At 43.8% G+C, this 14,622-nt stretch overlaps 1 protein-coding gene across 3 annotated transcripts; it reads left to right on the forward strand.

The window, feature by feature from the left end:
- Positions 1-7,502, forward strand: RIT1 (Ras like without CAAX 1). Of its 3 annotated transcripts, none has more exons than XM_053607276.1 (6): positions 1-585; positions 753-1,002; positions 1,139-1,195; positions 4,493-4,566; positions 4,793-4,984; positions 6,966-7,502. In XM_053607276.1, exons 2-6 carry the CDS (start codon positions 906-908, stop codon positions 7,194-7,196), a joined length of 651 nt encoding a protein of 216 aa, XP_053463251.1. In that variant the 5' UTR covers positions 1-585; positions 753-905; the 3' UTR covers positions 7,197-7,502. The 3 variants fall into 3 exon arrangements, with proteins under 3 accessions (XP_053463251.1, XP_053463252.1, XP_053463253.1); XM_053607277.1 differs by having other exon boundaries at positions 1-508; XM_053607278.1 differs by having other exon boundaries at positions 515-1,002; positions 1,111-1,195.
- Positions 7,503-14,622: the final 7,120 nt, after the last annotated feature.

Consider the following 14,622-nt stretch of genomic DNA (forward strand, 5'->3'; position numbering starts at 1 on the left):
ATATGTCATCCTTGCGTGGGGCCATCATGTATTGGTCCAATTTTAATATATTCTGCTCCAGAAGTGAACACAAGAACTAATCTTGGTTTCAGGATCCCAAGTCATCGTAGCTGCACCTTTAGGAAAGTGTTTTTTCTGCTGTGAAGGCATCTTTAAACTTGATCTCAATCCTGAGTACTGGGAGGTTTGAGGGTGGTGCACCCTTTACCTCCGTTTCCACGTTGTTCAGCCAAAGAAGTCTGTTGGCCTCTTTTTTAAAAAGCCGGTTTTTTCAGAAGGAGCACTCAGCCCTATAGATCGCTCCTCACTTTAGGGTCAGCTGCGGCTTTCTCCTTTCGACGTGGTGGTATTGGGGTCCTTGGCAGAAACTCATGAGGGCCGGCAGAGTGACGCTCTTCCCGGGGGGCGGGGCCGGCCGCGGCGACACCACCCGCTCCGCCCCCTTTGGGAGCATCACCAGCGGCCCCGCCCCTGGCGGCGCCATCTTACCGTGCGGGCGGGGTCGCAGGTTCGCGCGCGGGTGGAAGCGCGGGGAACGCGGCTCCGCTGGGGTCCAGCTGGGGCGGCCCGAGGAGCTGGTCCGCGGTGGGTAGAGAGCGGCAGGGTGGATCCGGATGGGGCGGGGCCTCCGGGCTGTGCACGGAGAGGGCTGCGGCCTACACGGCCGTTGCTGGGTCCCCAAACTGTGATAGCATCCCCGACTGAAAAGAAATCCTACGTTTCTATCTTTTCATCTTTTTTTTTCTGGAAAGTACCCTAAGTCGGAAACTCCGCGCTGCGCCTCAGGACCGAATCCCGGAGGCCGGAGCACGGGGTTGGAGCGGGGCGGGGCCCTGCGGCCGTGGCGGCGTCTCTGTCCGGCGCCCGTCCCGGCGGCTGTCCGCGCAGCGGGCCCGGACGGCACGATGGACGCTGGCGCCCGCCCGCCCGGCGGCAGCCCCGCAGCTCTCTCCCGGGAGTACAAGCTGGTGATGCTGGGCGCCGGCGGCGTGGGCAAGAGCGGTAGGTGGATCGATGCAAGTCCCCGAGTGCCCTGCCCAGCCGGGATGGACACTGGCTGTGTGGCCCAGTGTTGATACTTAGGATCTTTCTGTGGGTCGCCTTCCTCAGGATTTTAACTTTCGTTTCTTGCTTGAAGCCATGACCATGCAGTTCATCAGCCACCGCTTTCCGGAAGACCACGACCCCACCATCGGTGAGTCCCAGCTCTCGAGACTCCGGATGTGCCTGGGAAATGTCAATTTTAAAAACGGGATGCCATTATTTATGTTTTGAGCTATTTTTTGGGAATCTAATTCAGATTCACTTAGAAACTAGAATCTCATAGCAATTGGTAAACAACTGAACCTGTCTTCCCGTTTCTGTGTGTGCACAGAAGCCGTCTTTAGTCTCTGTCGTGTATTTACATTTATGGGACTTTTTGTGTTGTATTTTTTTATGATTGGTATACTGTATTCCCAGATTAAAGGAAAAACTTAAAGGCCACTTATTGAAGCTTTTTTTGCTGTCACTTCTCTGAGGGTCTGACTTGAGACTATAACTGTGAGTCAGCTGGTTGAACTTCCACAAAAGGAAGAAGAAAAACAAGTAGAACCGCCTGGTGAACCCTACACCCTGGCAGAGCCTGCACTTCTTCCCTGTGGAGCCATCACTCACTTCCTCGTCCTGAACGACATCATGTCATATGTCATATCATAATGTCTTCTGCCATGTCTGTTCTTTTTTTTTTTTTGTAGAGAGAGAGTCTCACTTTATGGCCCTCGGTAGAGTGCCATGGCATCACACAGCTCACAGCAACCTCCAACTCCTGGGCTTAAGCGATTCTCTTGCCTCAGCCTCCCGAGTAGCTGGGACTACAGGCGCCCACCACAACGCCTGGTTATTTTTTGGTTGCAGTTCAGCCGGGGCCGGGTTTGAACCCGCCACCCTCGGTATATGGGGCCGGCGCCTTACCAACTGAGCCACAGGCGCCGCCCCGCCATGTCTGTTCTACTTAACTCGTATTGGCAGAAAGCTACTAGAGTAAAAAAGTCATTCTGTTTGCTGTGCCTTTTTATATTTTTAATTGCTTTTCTCTACAAAGACTAAGAGCATTCCTGTCATTCCTAAACATAAGGGAGCTGATTTGATTTTAAGCAGTTATATCCTAATACAAAAGAAAAAGGGAGGTTAGGCACAGTGTCTCCCAGCACACTGGGAGGAGAGGCAGGAGGATGGCTGTAGACCAGGAGTTTGAGGTTGCAGTAAGCTATAGTGATGATACTGCACCCTAGCCCAAGACAGAGTAAGACCCTGTCCCCAAAAGGAAAGAAAAATGGGGGATGGAAAAGGGTACAGAAAGTCTCCCATACTAATGTTATTTTCAGTTTTCAGTATGTGACACTTTTTGCCATGATTCTAGGTCTCTGGGAAGGATTTCCATTGGGTCAGGCCTCTGCTGCTCTATTTTCCACAGAACCAGTGAGTGCTCTGTAGTAGCCCAGCTGTGAATGTGGTCATTTTACATAGTAGATGCTTTTGGGGACTGGGAAAGATAGGAACAGTTCTTGCTTTTTTCATGTGCTATATCAAATTTGGAACATTGTTTAGGGATTCAAACTATGGTAGTGGGTGTTCTAGGAATAAAATCAGGTTGGGGTTTAGGATGATTTACTTGAGAACTCCTGAAATATCTTTTCCTGTATTTAAAATAAAACTAAAATAACTGACCCCTATAAGAGTTTACTTTTTTAAATCAACCCCTCCCCCCCCCACACACACACAATACTGTCTGATTCTACAGGGAGTACTCATAAGTTCTCTTGAGTTCCTCTTATGCAATAAGTTCCAGAGGTGATGAGCAAAAAGAAACAATGTCTTCTCCTATTGAGTTTTCAATTTAGTTCTTTTGTTTTCAGAATTTGACTGCAAATTCTAAGAAAAAAACTTTTACATTGTAACCAGCATAAATAGAAGTATGAAAGTAATACATTATATGTATATGTATATATCAATTTCACACAAAAGCACATGTGTATACATAACTAAAATTCTTGAAACTATATTTATTACAGTTACATCTGGGATCTGGTAGTTTCTATTTTCATTTAGATTTCTGCTTATTTATTTTAGTGCTGGTCCCAATCCACTAAATTAAACTGATTTCACAGCACTAATCCTAATGGATCATGACCTATAGTTTGAGAAACATTGATTAAGTGGGCTTTTATCTTTGAGGAAGAATCAAAAGCAGGAATTCAAGAAAAAATGGTAGAAGGTAATACATCAAAATATAACCAGCAGTTTTATTTTAGAGACAGAGTCTCATTTTGTCACCCTCAATAGAGTGTTATGGCATCATAGCTCACAGCAACCTCAAATTCTTAGGCTCAGGTGATCCTCTTGCCTCACCCTCCAGTGTAGCTGGGACTAGAGGCGCCTGCCACAATGCCCAGCTATTTTTAGAGACGTGAGTCTCACTCTTGCTCATGCTGTTCTCGAACTCCTGAGCTCAAGCAATCCACCTGCCACTACTTCCCAGAGTGCTAGGATTACAGGTGTGAGCCACCATGCTCAGGCCCCCAAACCAGCAGTTTCTGAATGATGGAAATATTGAGTGGGGTTTTTTTTCTTGTGTGTTTTTTTTGTTTGTTTGTTTGTTTTTTGAGATAGAGCCTCAAGCTGTCACCTTGGGTAGAGTTGTATGGTATCACAGCTCACAGCAACCTCCAACTCCTGGGCTCAAGCAACTCTCCTGTCTGCGCCTCCGAAGTAGCTGGGACTACAGGCGCCCGCCAAAACGCCGTGATATTTTTTGGTTGCAGCCATCGTTGTTTGGCGGGCCCGGGCTGGATTCGAACCCACCAGCTCAGGTGTATGTGGCGGGCACCTTAGCCACTTGAGCCACAGATACCAAGCCTGAGTGGTTTTTTTTGGCCAGGGCTGGGTTTGAACCCACCACCTCCGGCACAGGGGGTCAGCACCGTACTCCTTTGAGCCACAGATGCTGCCAGGTTCTCAGTTTTGAATCTGGCTCTATCACTAATTAATTGCAATTTAGAGAAGACGTGACTGTGTTAGAGTTTAATTTCCTTTATCTGTAAAATGAGATATTATTGCCTACTTCATTGGATTATCCTGACTATTGAATGAATTAATGTATATAAATTACTTAGTATAATGTATGGCACATAATAATTATTTAATAAATAGTAAAATTACTTTTCGGGCTTAATATGTCAACCTAAGACCTTTGCTTAGAATCCTTTTTTAGCTTAGAATTGTAGTTGAAGTCTTCTAAGCCTAAGCTATGAATAAACTACATCATCACTTACGTGGAGAAAATAAAAGGCAAAGACTTGAGTTTATGTGTCTCAGTGGATTTAGCATGCTTCCTGAGAAAATTTGAGCACTTAAACTTGGGTAGACTCTATTTCTCCAAAAGATGAGTTTTAGAATAGGTAATCCTTCCTGCCTGTATGGGTTTATAGTATACTTTTCTTCTCTCCTATAGAAGATGCTTATAAGATCCGGATCCGTATCGATGATGAACCTGCCAATCTGGACATTTTGGATACAGCTGGACAGGTATTAAATCCCAGAATGGTATGAGTAAAAGTTGTTTTTACTCTAGTAAAGGGGAGGGGAAGGATTATGTGGAGAAGATCACGTATTTCTCTCTCTTAATTTTTCATGCACTCTCACTCAGGATAGCAGGTAATCAATATATCTCTTCTTTAATCTGAAATAAATAACTAATGTATGTGTAGTTCTGGGTTGCATCAATACATTAATGACTCTTGTATCTGTCTAGGCAGAGTTTACAGCAATGCGGGACCAGTATATGAGGGCAGGAGAAGGGTTTATCATCTGTTATTCTATCACGGATCGTCGAAGTTTCCATGAAGTTCGTGAGTTTAAACAACTTATTTATCGAGTTCGACGTACTGATGACACACCTGTGGTTCTTGTGGGAAACAAGTCTGACCTAAAAGAGCTAAGACAGGTGAGGATAGAGAAGAAAATGCCACCTATAACATAGTGGGATTAGAAATTTTTGTGTCTTAGTTTACAGTTTTTTTCTATCAAAACAGAAAATGAGGCCAGGCACAGTGTCTCACACCTGTAACCCCAACACTCCGTGAGTCTGAGGCAGAAGGATCCCTTGACCTCAGGAGTTTGAGATCAGCCTAAGCAAGAGAGAGACCCCATATCTACTCAAAATACCAACTAGAAGAAAAAAAAAATTAGCCAGGCATTTGGGTACCTGTAGTCCCAAATACTCAGGAGGCTGAGGCAAGAGAATTGCTTGAGCCCAGCAGTTTGAGGTTTCTATGAGCTAGGCTGACGCCATGGCACTCTAGCTTGGGCAACAGAGCAAGACTCTGCCTCAAAAAAAAAAAAAAAAAAAAAGAAAAGAAAAAAATACAAAGAAAAAGATTACTTATCTTTAACCTTGACAATTTTTCTATATCATAATCACATGACAAATACAATATCCATTAAATGAAGGATCATAAAATGCTTGTTTCCTAGATCCTCAGAGATAAATTTATGTTGCAGAGGAGGTCAGACTTAACTGTCCAGAAGTACTAGAGATTATGGTATGACCATATTAATTTTGTGTTCTTAATAGTTTTCAATATGGTTGTTTAAGTATATATGTCTTTCCCTTGTTTTTCTTCTTTCTTAAAATGAGAGTACGGCTCACGCCTGTAATCCCAGCACTTGGGAGGCCAAGGCAGGTGGACTGCCTGAGCTCACAGGTTCGAGACCAGCCTGAGCAAGAGCAAGACCTCATCTCTAAAAATAGCTCGGTGTTGTGGCAGGCGCCTGTAGTCTCAGCTACTTAGGAAGCTGAGGCTAGAGAATCGCTTTTTTTTTTGGTAGGGACAGAGTCTCACTGTACCGCCCTCGGGTAGAGTGCCATGGCATCACACGGCTCACAGCAACCTCTAACTCTTGGGCTTACACGATTCTCCTGCCTCAGCCTCCCGAGCAGCTGGGACTACAGGCGCCCACCACCATGCCCGGCTATTTTTTTGTTGCAGTTTGGCCGGGGCTGGGTTTGAACCCGCCACCCTCGGCATATGGGGCCGGCGCCCTACTCACTGAGCCACAGGCGCCGCCCCTAGAGAATCGCTTAATCCCAAGAATTGGAGGTTGCTGTGAGCTGTGATGACCCCATGGTGCTCTACCCAAGGCAACTGAGTCTCAAAAAAAAAAAATTATGGAGAAAATTAAGATTACATATTTGATATCTCTAACTATTTCCTCTTCTAAAAAGTTATCTTGAAAATAAACTGAAATTAGGGCAGCGCTCAATGAGTAGGGCACTGGCCCCATATACCAGAGGTGGCAGGTTCAAACCTGGCCCTGGCCAAAAAAAATAAAAAAAATGAAATGTACTAAATGCATTATTGGGCAGTGCCTATGGCTCAGTGGGTAGGGCGCCGGCCCCATAACCGAGTGTGGCGGGTTCAAACCCAGCCCTGGCTGAATTGCAACAAAAAAATAGCCGGACATTGTGGCGAGTACCCGTAGTCCCAGCTACTCGGGAGGCTGAGACAGGAGAATCTCCTACACCCAGAAGTTGGAGGTTGCTGTGAGCAGTGTGAGGCCACACTGAGATAAAGTGAGACTCTGTCTCTACAAACATGAAAATAGACTGAAATTAGAATCATATAATTTGAAAGTAGAGCAAACTTTAGAAGTCATGTAGTCTAGCCTCTCCAAATCATAGAAGCCACTGCTTTTTGCTTGAGCACCTCCAGCATTGAGAAGTCTCTTTCTTGTTAAGGTAGCTTATTCACTTGTTTGGAGAATTTTAATTGTTTTTTGTTGTTACTATTAGAAATTTTCTCATGTTGGGCGGCGCCTGTGGCTCAAAGAGTAGGGCGCCGGTCCCATATGCTGGAGGTGGTGGGTTCAAACCCAGCCCCGGCCAAAAAAAAAAAAGAAATTTTCTCATGTTTATGCTTTTAAAGGTCACCAAGGAAGAAGGACTGGCTTTGGCCCGAGAATTCAGCTGTCCCTTTTTTGAGACATCTGCTGCATACCGCTACTACATTGATGATGTTTTCCATGCGCTTGTTCGGGAGATACGTAGAAAAGAAAAGGAGGCAGTACTGGCCATAGAGAAAAAATCTAAGCCCAAGAACAGTGTGTGGAAGAGACTAAAATCACCATTCCGGAAGAAGAAAGATTCAGTAACTTGAAGGGAAAATGTGAAGTGTTTATCTGCGAACCGCAGTGCTTAATCAGAGCAGTCCAGTCACCTGCAGTAGTGAGCATGTACTTGCTCTTTCTCCTGTTCTGACCATTATTCCAAAGTAACTGACAAGAGGGACAAGTCTACTAGGAGTTTTTAATGATGTGGTATTTAAAGTATTGTTTCAGTTAATTCTGATTTATTAACCTGGTAGAGCACCGTCTTTTAAATTGTCACATTAGAATTTGATCTACCAATGTTTTGGGTTCAGTTGCTGATATTAATTAATGTAAATTGTTTATGCCCAGGAGAATATGTATATTGTGTGTGTTTGAGTACTTTCACAGCAGAATTTCTTGCCCTCCACATTATCTTTCAACTTCACTTTCCTGGGACTATCCCAGAGAAAGGCCTCCATCTCTTATTTACACCATGACTCCTGGAGACAGAACAAAAATCGTATATGAAAATCAGGATTAAAGTTCAATATGTAGGTGTAAAGTTGACTCCTATCAAAGATTATGGGGGGATGGGATTTGGGGAAATCAGGCTGTGTGTTTGCAAGGACTTGGCTATAAAAAGGTAGGTTCCAGAATGGTGTTTCCAGTACAAGCTTGGCTTTTCTGAGAAGTGCACATTTGACCCAGGTGTGCTGGGATGAGCAAGAACAGACAGAAGCATATAACATGTAATGAAGTTATTTTATCCTTCCTTTCAGGGTTTGCCATTTCTCTAAAAAAAAAAAAAAAAAAAAAAAAAACTCTCCAAGGTAAATATTTTGGGAACCACTACTGAACCTGTTGTATTACTAATCTCTTGTTTAATCTGAATCCTTAGTTGGGACAGCCATTGCCATGTACAGGTTTGTTTTTTTCCTCATAGACACACACACCAACGTGTTTACATTAATTGCTTCATGGTGCTTTTGCTTTACCTGCCCTGTGCAAAAGTGTTTTTTAGGCCTTTCATCAGATGACCACATTGTGCATGCAGAAGAGACATCAGGAGTTTGAGTAAAACTGTATATTGCCTCATTGACCCCAGTAGTCATAGACTCAGGGCTCTAAGAAAATCTGTGGTGTTTCTGTTTAATTAGTCAATCCTGAAGCTTTAAAATTCTCATAGATTGAGTTTCTCACCTGCAGATTTCTTTACAAGGATTTTAGTAAGTTCGCCTCAGGGTTGTCTGAGCCTTGACAAAATTTAGCCTAAGAGAATTCTACTTTGCTCCCTGTGCGTAGCTGGGAGACTAGTCCAGGAAGAAACAGCTTTAAATAGTGGTGGTTAAAGTCCTCTATTTTGAGATCAGAACTATTTTTCATTTGAACTTGTTATGTATGGAGAGTACATGCAGAAGTGCTGAAATCAGTGCACTTACATGTTGAATATTACATGTTGCTGTGGCAGTGTTTGTGTCCTCTTGAAACTCTAAGATGACTTTGTATCTGTAGTACCATCTTAGGAGTTCACAGCTCAGCTTACTACTTTCTATTTGTAGTAGAGACCATAGGCCTGGGTTATTGTGCTTTTCTTTATAAACTAATGATAAACATTCTAGATTTAAAGAAAAGTGACTGTTGAAACTTTTTTAGCTTTAAGTAGTAGTCCCTTTTGAAATTCTTGGAAACATTTTTGCTACCAAATACAGTATGTTTTATGGTACTCAAGCTATCTGAAAGTGAAAGACCCAGAATCTTGTTCTATACAGGACAAAAATCGCACAGAAACATACAGCACTTTGGAGAAGGATGAAAGTAGAATAGGAATACAATATAATTTGATTACAAAAATATTTTACCATATTTAAACCAGTTTAGAGCCTGTTAAGTTTAATGCCTTAGCTTGTCATTGCTGGCCTGTTAAGTTTAATGTCTTAGCTTGTCATTATTAATGACCTAGGGAATTTTTATTAGCAGCAAGCAAGAAATTGACAGTAATATAATTATTGAAGATAATTAGGGCAGTGGAGAACCTTGCCAGAAAGATTTCTAAGACAGAAGGGAATTTGTATTGTATATAAGAAAAATAATAAACTAGTGATTTTAAGGCTATCACTGTCATATATCACGTCTTTGGAATTACTCAATAAATGAGAACTTTATTCATGGTGCTAGGTAGTCTGAGAGTCATAATACATATAAATCATATCTATAAGTGATCATACAGTGTCAGTAATTTATAAGCTCTAAATAATCAGCTTTATCCAATTTTAGGGCATTAAAATTAATTACTAGAACTTTGAGAAGAGTAAAATTCAGGGACAAGTTGAAAGGCACTGGAACTGCTTGTGTTCATACCAGATCAAGAAATTGTAAGATTCAGATCTTCGCACCTAGAATTAGCAGAAAGGACTAATGTTTTAGCATTATGGTACATTCGCAAGAATTGATCTACTGTGATGTTTGCAGAAGAGGGGGAGAGAAATTTTTTTTCACTTAATGCACTTGTATATGACAACAGTTTGTATGACATAATACAAATCTTTTAAACAATTTATTGGGCCTTGCCTTTACTTATCTGTGAGTAGAGAGAAATGTTTTGAATCATAGCAAGAGTCCTTTTAAGAAAATACCATGAGATTTTATATTCTGGAAAATACTGATTAAAAAAAAATTGAGGCTGTGTGTTGAGGCTCACACATGTAATCCTAGTATTCTGGGAGGCGGAGGCAGGTGGATTGCTTGAACTCAGGAGTTTGAGATCAGCCTGAGCAAGAGCAAGACCGTGTCTCTAAAAAAATAGCTACTTGGGAGGCTGAGGTAAGAGAATCACTTGAGCCCAATAATTTGAGGTTGCTGTGAGCTGTGATGCAACTGCACTCTATCAGGGGCAACAAAGTGAGATTCTGTCTCAAAAATAAATAAATAAAATAAGAAATTAAAAAAAGGCTCGGCGCCTGTGGCTCAAGTGGCTAAGACGCCAGCCACATACACCTGAGCTGGTGGGTTGGAATCCAGCCCGGGGCCTGCCAAACAACAATGACGGCTGTAACCAAAAAAAATAGCCGGGCATTATAGCGGGTGCTTGTAGTCCCAGCTACTTGGGAGGCTGAGGCAAGAGAATCGCTTAAGCCCAGGAGTTGGAGGTTTCTGTGAGCTAAGATGCCATGGCACTCTACCCAGGTTGACAGCGTGAGGCTCTGTCTCAAAAAAAAAAAAAACAAAAAAAATTGCGTGCCCATTGTGTGCAGAACAAGTATGTGTTCAGTGCACCAGGGAATCTCCATTCAAAGACAGACATCTTCCTAACCCCAACAAGATTAGCCCACATCACAAAGTCCCAAAACACCAGATGCTGGCATGGATGTAGAGAAAAGGGAACTTCTTTTTTTTTGTTTGTTTGTTTTTGAGACAGATCCTCTCACCCCAGTAGAGTGCCTTGGCATCACAGCTCACAGCAACCTCCAACTTCTGGGCTCAAGCGATTCTCCTGTCTCCGCCTCCCAAGTAGCTGGGAATACAGGCACCTGCCACAGCGCCTAGCTATTTTTTGGTTGCAGCCATTGTTGTTTGGTGGGCCTGTGCTAGATTCGAACCCACAGCTCAGGTGTATGTGGCTGGCGCCTTAGCTGCTTGAGCCATAGGCACCGAGCCAGGCTTTTTTTTTTTTTTTAAGATATCTTTGCTTAATGATGAGGGAACACTTCTACACTGCTGGTGAGATTGCAAACTAATACTTCCCTTTTGGGCTTGGTGCCTGTGGCTCAAGCGGCTAGGGCACCAGCCGCATACACCTGAACTGGTGGGTTCAAATACAGCCCAGGCCCACTAAACAACAATGATGGCTGCAGCCAAAAACTAGCTGGGCATTGTGGCACGCGCCTGTAGTCACAGCAACTTGGGAGGTGGAGGCATGAAAATTGCTTGAGCCCAGGAGTTGGAGGTTGCTGTGAGTTGTGATGCCACAGCACTCTACCCAGGGTGACAGCTTGAGTCTGTTAAAAAAAAAAAAAATACAACCCTTTTGGAGAGAAGAATCCTTAAAGATCCAAATGTAGAGCTTCCATTTGACTCTGCATCCCAGAAAAACAAAATTATCACAAAGACATTTGCGCTAGAATTTTTTTTTTTTTCCTGGAAGGTCAACTTTAATTATCCTACATATTCTTTATAAAGCACATTTACCTTTTTCCTAGAGTATATAAATCCTGGGCCCAGGTCAGTGGGCAGGAAGCTCCTTATCTTGCTGCTGCTGCCCATGGCCACACTTCTGCCTGCAAGTTCTCCAATAAATCACCTTTAACAATGACCTGGATTTGTCTACCTCATTCTGTGGCTTCTCGGTTCTGTCTGCATTTAAGGTGTCACTTGGCATGGGTGGCCCTTTCACAGAACACTGGGTCTGGGGGCCCAGTAGCCTGGGTGGAGAAGTTTGCGCTAGAATGTTTATTGTGGATGGGTGACACCTGTAGTTCAGTGGTTAGGGCACTGGCCACATACACCAGCGCTGGAGGGTTCTAACCCAGCCCAGGCCTGCTAAACAACAATGACAAGTACAAAAAATAGATGGGTGTGGTGTGGGTGCCTGTAGTCCCAGCTACTTGGCAGGCGGAGGCAAGATAATTGCTTGAGCCCAAGAGTTTGAGGTTGTTGTGAGTTGTGATGCTACAGCACCCATTCGAGGTTGACAAAGTGAGACTCTGTCTCAAAAGGAAAAAAAATGTTTATTGTGGCTCAATTCATAATTACCAAGTAGTGGAAGCAACCTGAGTGCCTATCAACCCATGAATGAACCAACAAACTATGGTATATGTATGCCATGGAATATTATTCAGCCATTAAAAAAGATGGAGACTCGGCTCAGCGCCTGTGGCTCAAGTGGCTAAGGCGCCAGCCACATACACCTGAGCTGGCAGGTTCGAATCCAGCCCCGGCCCGCCAAACAACAATGACGGCTGCAACCAAAAAATAGCCAGGCATTGTTGGTGGGTGCCTGTAGTCCCAGCTACTTGGGAGGTGGAGGCAGGAGAATTGCTTGAGCCCAGGAGTTGGAGGTTGCTGCCACGGCACTCTACCTAGGGTGACAGCTTGAGGCTCTGTCTCAAAAAAAAAAGATGGAAACTTTACATCTTTTACATTTACCTGGGTGGAGCTGAAACACATTCTTCTTAGTAAAGTATCACAAAAATGGAAAAATAACCAATGTACTCCATACTAATTTGAAATCAATATATAAACAATTACATGTTCTAAGAACAATAAAACACTATTATAGTCCAATTAGGGTTTAGAGGGAAGCAGGAGGGGGAAGGATGTATGAAAAAAAGATAACCTCAATACACATGTAAACAGCACATAGTATTTTATTTATTTTAAATTTTTTTTTTTTTTTAGAGACAGAATCTTACTTTGTCACCCTTGGTAGAGTGCTGTGGTGTCACAGCTCACAGCGACCTCCCCCTCTTGGGCTCAGGCGATCCTCCCGCCTTCCGAGTAGCTGGGACCACAGGCACCCACCACAACACCCGGCTATTTTTCATTACATGGCCAGTTTGAACCTGCCACCCTCAGTATATGGGGCCGGTGCCCTACCCACTGAGCCAGAGGCACCACCCTTAATATTATTTTTTTGAGACAAAGTCTTTGTCACCCTCGGTAGAGTGCCATGGTGTCACAGTTCACAGCAACCTCAAACTCTTAGGGTTAAGCTATTCTCTTGTTTCAGCCTTCCAAGTAGCTGGGACTACAGGCGCCCACCACAAGTCCCTGCTATTTTTTTTTTTGTTGTTTTTTTTTGCAGTTTTTAGCCCAGCAAGGTTTAAACCCGCCACCTCTGGTATATGGGGCCAGCGCCCTACGCCTTAGAGCCACAAGCACCGCCTTATTTTTTTGTTATTGTTGTCATTCTCATTTAGCAGACCCTGGCTGGGTTTGAACCCACCAGCCCCAGTGCATTTGGCTGGCGCCCTAACTACTGAGCTATGGGCATCGAGCCTGTTTATTTTTTTGAGACAGTGTCACTTTGTCACCCTTGGTGGAGTGCCGTGGCATCACTAAGCTCACTGCAACCTCCAACTCTTGGGCTTAAGTGATTCTTTTGCCTCTGTCTCCCAAGTAGTTGGGACCACAGGTGTCCGCCACAATGCCCATCTATTTTTAGAGACAAGCTCTGGCTCAGAGTGGTCTTGAACCTGTGAGTTCAGGCAATCCACCCTCCTTGGCCCCCAAGAGTGCTAGGATTACAGGTGTGAGCCACCTGGCCCGGCAAAGCACATTTATAATAATTGGTGGTGTTGGCCAGGTGTGGTGGCTCATGCCTGTAATCCTAGCACTCTGGGAGTCTGAGGCAGGAGGATTGCTTGAATCCAGGAATTTGAGGTTGTTGTGAGCTAGGTTGATACCTTGGCACTCTAGCCTGGGCAACAGAGTAAGACTCTGTCTCAAAAAATAAAAAAGAAACTGGTAGTGTTACATTTTTTCCAGGCTCAATCTTATTTCTTTTGAGATGTGGTCTGTCTATGTTGCCCAGGCTGGGTTCAAGTGATTCTTCTGCCTCAGCCTCCCAAGTAGCTGAGATTATAGGTGTGCTCCAGTGCACCTGGATCCAAACACAATCTTGATAAGGATGAGATGTATAGAAATGTGAAATCTTACTTTTTTAGAAATACTTGTTAACTTTTAAGCACTTAGCTTTATAAAATGGTTCAGCACTGAAAATGTTGGATTTGGCCAGGTGGGGTGGCTCATGCCTGTACTAGCACTCTGGGAGGCCGAGGTGAGTGGACTGCTTGAGCTCACGGGTTCAAGACCAGCCTGAGCCAGAGCAAGATTTTGTCTCTAAAAATAGCCAGGCATTGTGGTGGGCACCTGTAGTCTCTGCTACTCGGGAGGCTGAAGCAAGAGAATAACTTGAGCCCAAAAGTTTGAGGTTGCTATGAGCTGTGACATGACATTCTACCGAGGGTGACAAAGTGAGACTTTGTCTCAAAAAAAAGTTGGATTTGCATTAATCCTGGATTTGTTCAGCTTCAAATTAACATTTATTTTCAAATTATTCTTCCTATATTTTGTTCCTTAGCTGGAATTAAACCTTAGACGGTACAACCATAAAGAGAAGTAGCTGGGGCTGGGCGCAGTGGGTCACACCTGTAATCCTAGCACTCTGGGAGGCCAAGGTGGGTGGATAGCCTGAGTTGACAAGTTCAAGACCAACCTGAGCAAAAGCGAGACCCCATCTCTACTAAAAATAGAAAAACTGAGGTGAGAGGATCACTTGAGCCTGAGTTGGAGGTTGCTGTAAACTATGAAGCTATGATGCCACAGCACTCTACCCAGAGCAACAGCGTAAGACTCTGTCTCAAAAAAAAAAAAAGAAATAGTTGGAAATTCTTTTATTTATTTATTTTTTTAAAACAGAGCCTCAAGCTGTCACCCTGGGTAGAGTGCAATGGCATCACAGCTCACAGCAACCTCCAACTCCTGGGCTCAAGCGAT

The sequence above is a fragment of the Nycticebus coucang genome, chromosome 10 (genome assembly GCF_027406575.1).
Source record: "Nycticebus coucang isolate mNycCou1 chromosome 10, mNycCou1.pri, whole genome shotgun sequence".
Classification (NCBI taxonomy): domain Eukaryota; kingdom Metazoa; phylum Chordata; class Mammalia; order Primates; family Lorisidae; genus Nycticebus; species Nycticebus coucang.

Bases quoted from the DNA above. Each gene is read 5' to 3' on its own strand.
- RIT1 (XM_053607276.1), top strand. From the start codon at position 906: ATGGACGCTGGCGCCCGCCCGCCCGGCGGCAGCCCCGCAGCTCTCTCC. The intron at 1,003-1,138 runs GTAGGTGGATCG...TCTTGCTTGAAG, and splicing joins CGGCGGCGTGGGCAAGAGCG to CCATGACCATGCAGTTCATC. The intron at 1,196-4,492 runs GTGAGTCCCAGC...TCTCTCCTATAG, and splicing joins AGACCACGACCCCACCATCG to AAGATGCTTATAAGATCCGG.